This window comes from Centrocercus urophasianus, unplaced genomic scaffold (assembly GCF_019232065.1).
Source record: "Centrocercus urophasianus isolate 14NV4802_14NV808 unplaced genomic scaffold, USGS_Curo_1.0 seq_12, whole genome shotgun sequence".
Lineage (NCBI taxonomy): Eukaryota > Metazoa > Chordata > Aves > Galliformes > Phasianidae > Centrocercus > Centrocercus urophasianus.
In genome coordinates, this window is record NW_024884364.1 from 52,100,411 (window position 1) to 52,111,276 (window position 10,866).

Genomic DNA, 10,866 nt, shown 5'->3' on the forward strand with positions numbered 1-10,866 from the left:
CACAAAACCCCTGTGCACATCTCCAAGCACAGCGTGAACATTTCTGACCCCAGGATAAAGGCAGGCTAGAATATGAGAAGAGGGGATTTGCATTGGCTTATATAGGAGGACATCCATCACTCAAGCCTGCTCTTTGCTTCACAGTAGAGGCATGGTAAATTATTACCAGAATTAGAAACAGGTCAATTATTCTGTTCCCTGCAGATCCTAGCTGCAGACGTTACAAAGCACACTTGCATCTGAGTAACACTGAAAAATACTCAGTTACCTAGGTTTTATTTAAAAACAATCTATAATGACCTTCTGAACATAAATAAACATCATGGTGTCTCCCTTGTTTTGTCATGGCTTCTCCCTTTGTAGAAGGAAGAAGTGCTACATAAACTCACCTAATAGGCAGAGATGAGACAAGTGGCAAGTCACCAAGGCTATGTTAACCTCAGGCGAATGCACCTACATATACTTAACTACAGACTCTGAGCAGAGGGGAGCAACATTACAAGTGTTCCTATTGAAAGAGCTGTGGCTGAACTGTACAAACGTTTGACATTCCTGCTGTATGAAGCTGACTTCTATCTAAATAGTTTGATCATTATTAAATGACATTTGGAATCTCTACGCTAGTCCGACTCAACAAAGTAATTGTTGAGTCTCACAACAGCGAGACAATAAGCTTCTAAAGTAACTCACTCCAAATTCAAATACCTCAAACATGCCAATTTGCTCTCTGGTGCAACCCAGAGGAATGCCAGTGCAAAAATCACTAGATCCCATCATCTGAGAGTGCAAAATAATTTTGTAACAGATAAGCTGAGAAAAGCAATTTCAGCTCAAACTTTATCCAGCTTGAATTTTGTGGGGCGACTCATTTACAAAAGTGAGGGAAAGGAAGAAGTGGAATAAAAATACTTGTGCTTGTGATTCTGAATGACCTTGGCTGGAGGAACAGGCTGAAAGACCTGTTCTGCCATGTGTCTATAAGCCAAAAGCTACTGAAACAATTCAAGGAAGTTATAAAATGAAATATAGACACCCACCCACCACAAGCAATCTCTTTTGTTCCAGATATTTAATAATATGAGTAGGCTTTGAAAAATCATAGGTCTTTAAGCCTAAAATAAATAATCACCTGTTTCTGACATATATCTAAGGAGAACCATCTACATGTATCATGGCTCAGAAGCGTGTGTAGTGCCATAAAAAGGAACAAACACATCACCAAGCAGTTCATGTTCTGTCATTCCCTGGTGGGAAAATAAATAAAAATTTTAAAATAACCACAAATCAAAATCTGACTCTCTTGGAATTACATTCTTTTCCCTGTTTTCTGACAGTCCTGATAACACCCAAAGCAAAGGTAAGGATAAGACTTGCAACTCTGCTCTGCCCCCCCCACTGTATTCATAGTATTATATATCACTGTAATTAAACTGTTTTCTTTTTAATTACCTTTGCTATAGCTCTTACAAGTGGGAAGTTTATACCAGGAGGTAAGACACTGCTTAGGTGTTGTCCCTTCTAATTTTGGTACCAAAAAAACTTATTTATCAGCCAGCCAGCCAGCTCTGGATGAACAGAATTTCAACTGAAGCACTTTGTTAGCCATACACTGAAAATGCAAGGTATTTCAATGACAAGTATTAACTGACATTTATTTCTATAGGCTAACTAAAATGCCAAGCAGTCAATTCTTATTTCAGGGCCGATTTAAAAAATCATAAAATCACAGAAACAGAGCTCTACAGTGATTAAAACTATGGGGAAAAAAGCTAACAAGTACATAAATCATTTATAATAGACTGTGCTAAATACTCTCACGCAATGATAATATCATTAGAGGTATAAATTAAGACAACAGGCCCATCTCACGTTATTTTCAAAATCATATGAATCAGAACAGTTTAGCTCAGCAAAACAACAAAATTTATTAAGGAATAAATAGACAGACTTGTGGAGATTTTCAGGAGCATGCAGATGTATAAAGCCACATGCTAGTAGCCCAGTCTAATATTCATGGGCAGAAAAAATCACTGCAGAGAAATAAATGTGTGTGGTTTTTTTTTCTCCAAATATCAGCCTTACAAGACGTAACTCATGCGAGCTGACTGAGCCAGAGAGACAAAGAAATCTCCTCTTTTCCAAAAGAACAACCAAGTAGAAATGTCCTCACTAGACACTTTGAAGTAAGCAGGGACATTACAAGAATAACCACCTCCTTTTCCAGTAGGCTAGGAAAATGCATCAACCCACTCGTCTAAGATTTTCAAGAATTCTCCTTGTGGCTCACCCACACTACCTCCTGTTTATTATACAAAGAGCGCTCAATAATTTTGCAAATAAAACTACCTTTTAAGTCTTTCTGTAAATAATTAAGACCAGGACAGAAGAAGAGAGAATAAGCATATTTTGATTTTAATTCAACCTGTTTACTTTAAGTCTTCCACACTATACCACATCAGAGTTTGGCCTTTCAAAGCCCTTACTGCTACTTCTTGGGTCATCAGGGCCTGGAAAAATTCTTCTTTAGGAACCAGTGGCAGTGCCAGAAAGTTTGTTTTTCTTAAATTACTTTACCCTAGAAATACCTGAGGCTACCCACAATTTAATGTGTAAGAAATTTTGGGTGAGGTTTAGTTTGAACGTGATTTCCAAGTCATGTTTTGACTGCCATGATCCAGAGAGTTTGTAATGTGCTGTCTGTAACGCTCTCCAAACCTGCTTGTGGCCCCACAGTTGTAAAATGATGTCCACAAAGATCAAAGGAAGCTGCTCAAAGTACAGCACATGCAAATTCTGGATAAACTGAAAAGTTTGTCCCTTCTCACTCTCTGGAGGCATTACAGTGCAAGAATCCACTAAGATACAACATTATTTGTAAATGATTTCTTGAATGAAGACAATGCACAAAAACTTGGGCAAAGTTTTTAATCACAGTTATATTTTTCTGGGAAACTGCAACTCAACTACTTTGGTACTTACTCAAGAAAGATTGTAATGCTTCTATTACATATGTCTGTAGAATTGTAATCTGCATCTCCTATTTCTCCTCAGCTGGTAATCATGCATCATTCGATGAGAACAACTTCATACGACCTTTCCATTTCCACTTCTACTTTATTTCCATGACATTATTCTGCTACATTTCTTTGCAAAACATTGCATAATCCACACACGGTACCATTCTATATCTTAACACTTTCCAACGTGTTCCATAACAGCTCCTTTTACTACAGTCATACGTCTACTTTAAAACTTTTCAATTATAGATTTTACGTTAGTAATTTTTTCCCATAATCTATATTAATGTATGCAGTAAGATCTAGTAGTTATTGCAGAATTACAGCTGCATGAAACATGAGTTCACATGGTCACCTACTGTTGTATACAGTTTTCAGGAACTGCTTGAATTGTACTAGCAATAATGCTTAGAAAATGGAAGACTTCCTCAGAAGTGCACAAGTTACTGCAATAAGAAATAATTAACAGATCAAATGCCTCTATGCTGCAGCTAGTATAATCTCCATGTAGTGCTGCACTGGGACACTCAAAACAAAATGCAGAAAGTGCCTGCCTTTATACTTTCATATAAAGGTTGCCTGCCAACAGAAAGCAATTTACCATAGGTCCTCTTATGATTAATGGAGAAATTTATATGAATCATCTTCTGGACATCTTTCTCTTCAACTTCAGTGACTTTAAACACCTAACTTCAACTAGAAGACCAACTTCAAGAGACCAACCAAAGAGAGAGACCCACAGTTCCCACCTTAGGAGTACTCAGAATAAATGGGAAATAAAGAATTTGACAAATCAGAAATAGCCCCAGAAGTAAAAGTAATGTCACTATTGTTAACAGTGGGATATAACTCTAAAAAACTCAGATCACTATTCTGCCTTCAAGGGACCTTCTGACTCTTTTGCTCCTTTCCTAATTTGTGCAAGTTATTTCTCTTCTTTTCAACCTTTTTTTGATGGAGAAAGAAAAAAATTCTCTCCTACCCCACCTTTTTCTTCATTAACACTTACAGCAATAGATATTTGAATTAATTTTTTCACACAGAGGGTGATGGCACACTGGAACAGGTCAAGGATGCTGTGGATGTCCCACCCCTGGAGGCATTGAAAGCCAGGCTGGATGTGGCTCTGGGCAGCCTGGTTGGCGACCCTGCACATAGCAGGGGGGCTGAAACTAGGTGATCATTGTGGTCCTTTTCAACCCAGGCCATTCTGTGATTCTGTGATGCTTAACATTACACGACTGGCTGTTGAACAGAATTCCCAAGTTATTTCATTTGATTATCCATACCAAAATTGGTGACAAATCAAGGCTGGAATACACTTCAGATCCTAGATCAGCACTGCAGAATTCTCATTTGAAGACTTAGCAGCATTATGCATAACTGTATCAAATCTGTTACCACATTAGCATGTCTATCAAGCTTCTTTCTATCAAAGTGTTTCTTTCTTGTTGTTTGTTAAAAAAAACCTGCCAAGACCACTCGTATTCAAAGACTCAAAATTCATAAAGCAATCCTTCTAAGTACACTTAAATATAAGGGAGTCTCATCGATAGATTTATCTGAAACTACACTCTGATTTTTTAGTTCCCACACACAGCTATTGTTTAAAAGATCTTCAAAGAGCCTGTTTACTAAAACAAGGACTAACTATGTCAGTTGCACTCAAACTGGAGCAACCATATTAAATGAGAAGAATGCCTTTGTCAACTGCAGTCAGAGTACTGTAAACAGTATAAAGCACCAGAAAAGTTTACACCATAGTGTCAGTCAGCATTTCTTTCTCTAACTATGCAACGCTGAATACGGAAGTAAAAACTAACATATATTTAAAAAAAAAAAAAAAACAAACACGAAGGGCATCCTATAGCAACAATATAAAAGGTTAGTACATATTTTCAGTCTGTCTTAAGACTACCTTAAGACATCTTTTCATCACACTGCTACTTGAGCAGTTTCCATATAAAACAGTAAGAGTATCCAGCAGCGATCTCGAAGTCCTGATTTACTCTTTACCTAATTATACTTAAATGAAAAGGTTTTGTCACAGACTTATATGAGGCCAGAATTTCATCTTACTTTTCTCTCACATTGAAGTCTACACCATGGTTGCCCTTGGAATCATTAACTTGGTTTCAAGAAGAAAGTTTTAATTTAAGAAGTTTTTGCAGTCTCTCGTTAAGAGGTAAGAGTATGTAAAATAAACTCAACTCTCAATACACTTCACTTACAACTGTTCCCGTGCAGTACTTATGCAGAACAGTGGGGAAAAGTGATAAATACGAGAGTTTCATACTCAGAAAATATCATTCATTATATCTCAGAAGGCACTACGAGAGAATAATAAAGTTGAGGCACACATAACCATTTAAAAAAAAAAAAAAAAAAGAAGCAACAAAACAAGAGTCTATCTTTGTTAGTCTTCCATCAGCTTTGGTGTCAAAAGAACTATGAAGATATCCAAATATTCAAGGTTCTATTTACAGAAGAAACATCATAATAGTCATTACAGTTCATCTTAGAGTAAAAATGTGTCCAACTTCTTTTTGATATGTTCAAAAGCATCTTTTCCCATATAGTCCATACGCCCTTCCTCCCATTTTCTCCGTTCATCTTCTGGATTTGGTTCTTCACGTTTGAGGTGAATAGAGAGCTCTGAAACAGAAGATGCAATCTCATTCTGTGGGAAGAACAGTAGGAAAGCAGTCACTTGATTGTTTTCACTTCAGTGCTGTGAAATTAAACCTTAAAAATCAAAATTTCTGCTTTATAAAGTGCCAGTTAAAAGAAGCAAGCAAGCAAAAACAAAAAAAACCCACCAAACCAGTGATCTCATTTTCCCAATTCTTCTATGCTTCTAACTAATCGCTTTAGCATCTTTGAACATACAAAGTATTTATTTTACCTCTCTGAAGTCAAAGCCTGGCACTCAGCAACAATACAATGAGAATTGAGCATTTTCTTCAACAGACTTCCATTGGAGCGTAAGTTCCCGTATTTTTTGATCATGTATTTTATTTGAACTCCAGTGAGGTTGTACTATTTATCACATGAGCCACATTAGCTCAAGTAAATTAATTAATTCTAAGATTGACATTATTTGTTAGAATGGTAACTAATAAATGTTGAATGACACTCCAAAATTCTGTACCATGGTTCAAGATGATAGGTGCACAAATGCATAATATATTAGTAATTATTTCAACCAAATGAAAACTATGTCCAGAACTGATTAATTATGAGGCTTAAACTGCCTAAATGCCCAGCAATATCCATTATATGCAAGGCGTGTGCCAATTTGGGGTGCAGGCCGTGCATAAGGCTGGTACTCAAAAACTAAACATATTTTGCTCTCTAAACATGATGCTATGAATTTAGACAATCACATCCTTCCTATGTATCCTTGCTTGGGATCCAGTCTGTACATGACTTGAAAGATGGATAAACACTCTGAAGAGCATGTTTCTACTGTATATATGTGAATGTGTGTGCATGTATCTATATACACATTATTAGTTCTTAGGGTATGTAAATACATAACTGCAAAAATGCAGTCAGATACCTTTTTTTTCTTTTTTCTTTTTTCTTTTCGACCTGTAGCAAGGATTATCAACAGCCTTGGATGCTATTAACAGAACAGGAATCATCACATTTTCATAAATTAATTTTAGCTAGGGCCTAAACACCCCTGACCATAGAAGAGCTACCCTTTCACCTGTCAAGTTGTTTCTTAGCTTTTAAGACTTTCACCATAGCATTTCACATTTTCCTCAGTAGCAAAATATGTTGTGCACCTTAAAAGATTCAGTTCCTGGACACCCTGTGACCCCATTAATGCCAAGTTTGGCATTAAGTGGCTTTCATACTGCCCAAGTATGACATACTGCCCAAAAAAAACACAGTGCATGATCACAAAGCACAGCCAAGCAGCTTAGGCTCCATGTCTGACTCACAAAACATCATCTCCCCCCCCCCCAAAAAAAAAGAAACAAAAAACCACCCACACACCATAAAATAAAACAAACAAAACAATCTGCTTGTTAAACATTGCTGTTACGTTATTGCACAGCTAAAATTAATAGCACACATTTTTATACATTTAAAACCCAGAAGTAAAATGAGCTGAATGGAATGTACGCCAGTATAAGAAGAAGAGGTTAATAAATTAATTATGTTGCTCAAAGATTTAAGAATTTATTGGTATGCTGTATCAGTTAGTCACTGTTTCCTAGAATGATGCTGGCAACAGCAACATGCATGCAATTAGCAATAGAAGTATAATCCAGAAAGCTACATGTACCAGCTCGGAGGTTTCCTGAAATGCAGGATGAGAAGCAAGTTGCTTGGAAGGTCTGTCAGGTTCAGAGAGATGAATGCTGGAACCATGCTGTTGAGTTTCATATACAGGTTGCTAGAATACAACCAATGAGTTTTTATTAGGAAAACTTTTTTCCCCTCTCCAGTTTCCTTATAATGAGAAAGCACACAAGACAAAATGACCTCAGTCTTGGAATTTGGGAAAGCAGAGGGCAGGAGTACAATGTGACCAAGGACAAAATTCATCTCACGTAGCTTTAGCTATCAAAATGGCACTGAATCTAAGCTCCTACTATAATCAGTCTAGGATAAGTATCTCCAGAGAGCAGCTCATCTCATCTTTAAAATAGTTGCAAGACTGTCTGGCATTCTTCAGGGATTACAGGAACAGCTTGGAAAACGAGCTCACAGTAGATGCCTACCATTCACAAGGCCAAATTTAAATAGAAAAAAAACAAACAACAACAAAAAAAAACCCAACCAATTTCAGGATTCTAGATTGCTCTATAACTTGAGCTTTGTAAGCATAGAACAAGAACAGTACGTTGTGCTCTGTAACAAAATCAAAATGGGCTGCCCAAAAAATACCACCCCAAATATTTGCCTTTGCTAGATGTCAAAATAAACAAGTAGACAGCCCCCATTCTGAAGTCTTTTCAGTCAAAAGCAAAACAGTCTACACAAGACTACTGAAGCTATGCAACAGTCAGATGATGGTGTTCCTCCGAACAGAATCTTTCTATTCATTTCAAATTAATACAATCTTCTGATAAACCAATCCTGCTTTACTTTTTTAATTACAGTGCAGTATGTTTAAATGTGCATGAGAGTATTTTAAATGAACATGTATTTTTTTTTTTTTTTACCCCAAGTAGCATCTTAAAAACGTTTCCTTATTTGACTTGAGTACTTCCAACAGACAGATGCATCAGGCACACAAGATTAAAATTATTAGCAAATGATATTTGAACTGTAAGGCTGGAATGTTTATAGTTTTCCTTCAGCCTCTTTTCACTCAGGCTGGAAAAGAAGGGAGCAGAGCATACAGTTTTATGGAGTAACTACAATCTGAAGTGCAGAAACACTGAATATAATAAAACATTTATCTTTCTAGAGAATGGCCCACAAATCAAAGCAGCAGATGATGTTATGCCACTGATTTTTATTTTTTTTTTCCCTCTCAGTTTTACCTTGCTATGTCGTGGCTCATCATACAAACAACTTACACCTCAGAAATATTGTTCTGTTATCTCCAATTAAATTCCTGCACAAAATAAGGAGCATCATTGCAACAGAAATACCCAAATACATGAAGAGTGACAAAAGAAGAAGAACAGTGCAGTGATCATTAGGGATTTCCTTCAAAGATATTCCTTGCTGCCCAAATCAGAGAAATCTGGGGAACACTTTTCAGAGTCAATACTTCTGGGGAAGGAAAAAAAAAAAGAGGGGGGGAGGGGGGAATATTCTAGCTTTAGATATATTCATTTACAGGACTGTGAATATTCAAAAGATTGACTGGTTAATGGAATTTCTTTTTACTATGTTTTATTAAGTACCGACCTATTTTCAATATAGAGCTTCTTGGTAAGATTTAGTGCAAACTCAACCTCTGGATATGACCAGCAGACATAACTAAAACCTAAAGCAAATAAATGTTCTTCAGACTATTTCTGATGATAGCAAGAAAATTCTAACACAAAAAAAAAAAAAAACAAACAACTTATTTCAGTATATCATTTTACTTTGTTACTTAATACAGGAATAAACAGCATACTTACAGCTTCGAAACCGAGTTCCTCAGAGGAACATGCCGTGGGATCTGCTTCATATGCCTGCTCTGGAAATACAGGCATTTGCAGAGAATTGGCCACAGAAGGATCAACTTTTTTCAGTGTAATTTCAACTCCACTGAAAGTATGCTAGCAAAAACAAGAGCAACCCATCAATGAAATAAAATTCTGCAGGAAATCACTATCTGACTTAGAACAGATTCATTTCCTTGTGTGGTTTTCAACTTTGAAGTTAATACATTTTAAAAAAAATTGTGGTCACAGATTCAGAGCATATTTCAATTTAGATTTATTAACTGAAGATTACACTGCCATCATCAGGGGGGTAAATCCAGCAGATATTTCTATCTTCATGTTACCCTAGCTGAAATATTTATTCACTGCCCAATTAAAAAAATAATAAATTAATGGAGAACATTAAATACAAGATCAAAACCCACCCACTTATTCCTCTGCCTTCCAATCTGTCATCAGGTTTATAAACCAAATTCCTTTCCAGAGCTTTGATGGTAATTGTCCAACTAATTTTATGGGACTGTGCAATTTGTTCAACGTAGTTAATATTCAACAAACACTAAGAAAATATTTATATATGCATAAAAGTGACCTAAATTGTCTCATCTGATACCAAATTAAGAATTGCATCCTGCTTCTACTTACTAGTTTATAATGTAGGTTTCCAAGAAAGTGTTTATCAACAGCTTTTTATTCTATTCATGAAAACCATACATTGTTGCACTTCCTTTGATGAAAAGAAGTGTAAAGAGTACAGTAAATGCTTGATGACATGCAACTCATATAATACCCTAAATGTAATTAAACAGTGACTTTTCAAATCCAATTTGTTACGATGCTTATAAAGTAAAAGATAACATAGGTCTGAAAATGTAAGTTTTACTCTAGTTCAAGGCCTAGTTTGAGGTATAAACCATGTTAGCTTCAGAAAGTCAGAAGTCTGTTTCACAGTCAGATGATTACCTTTTCTGCCTACCTTGCACTGTATTTTGTGTTTAATTTGCAGAATGTATATATGCATACTTCCATATAAACTCCTCATCAGTTAAGAAAGGGAGTGGAAAAAAATTTGTAAAGCTACAAGTGCCAGACATCTTTCTTAAACTGTTAGTTTAGCAGAGATGGCTTTTAGAGGAACCTATTACCAATTCACACACGTGTTTTCCCATATAATTATTTCCTCTGGCAAACATGATTTTCAGAACTTTTGCTGTGATTCCAGTATATGCCCACAAACTCCTTGATAGTTACCTTCCATTCCTCAGATTCTGATTCTTCCATCTTTTGAAATTTTTCTAACAACGGCAATATACTGGCACTGTATATGTTCCACCAGAGGGCAAGAAATGACAGCTGATGGAAAGATCCAGAGGTGGTGCCATCTTGCATAACTCTCTTTGTTTGAAGGTTGTATTTGTAGTTCCAGGGCTTTGTTGCTCCCAAGAAGTGAACAACTTTGGTATCTCTACCAAAACTGTAGGAATTAAACATACAAAACCATACATTAAAGATGATTTTTTAGCTAAAGTAATACACTTACTCTCACTGGTGTGGTGAGAGTACTTTGCAACAAAAATACATTTAATCTAAAATATAGTATCTCATGTGGTACGCAGTAAAAGAAAAGGCTAACATTGCCATTACTTCTAGCTACCAATTCTAGTGGAAAATTTCCTGAAGGAAACTGAAAGGCTCATGTTGTCCTGATTCTGAGTCTTGTCGCA

General features: G+C 36.3%; 1 protein-coding gene across 1 annotated transcript in view; it reads right to left on the minus strand.

Annotated features, from left to right (window-relative positions):
- Nucleotides 1-5,451: 5,451 nt before the first annotated feature.
- GYG2 (glycogenin 2) overlaps nucleotides 5,452-10,866 on the minus strand; it is a 13,558-nt gene continuing 8,143 nt past the window's right edge. Inside the window, exons 6-9 of the mRNA XM_042810632.1 lie at nucleotides 10,394-10,616; nucleotides 9,116-9,256; nucleotides 7,318-7,428; nucleotides 5,452-5,697 (exon numbers count right to left, since the gene is read on the minus strand). Coding sequence (XP_042666566.1) covers nucleotides 5,536-5,697; nucleotides 7,318-7,428; nucleotides 9,116-9,256; nucleotides 10,394-10,616 — 637 coding nt within the window. The 3' untranslated portion in view covers nucleotides 5,452-5,535. The remainder of the gene's footprint in view (nucleotides 5,698-7,317; nucleotides 7,429-9,115; nucleotides 9,257-10,393; nucleotides 10,617-10,866) is intronic.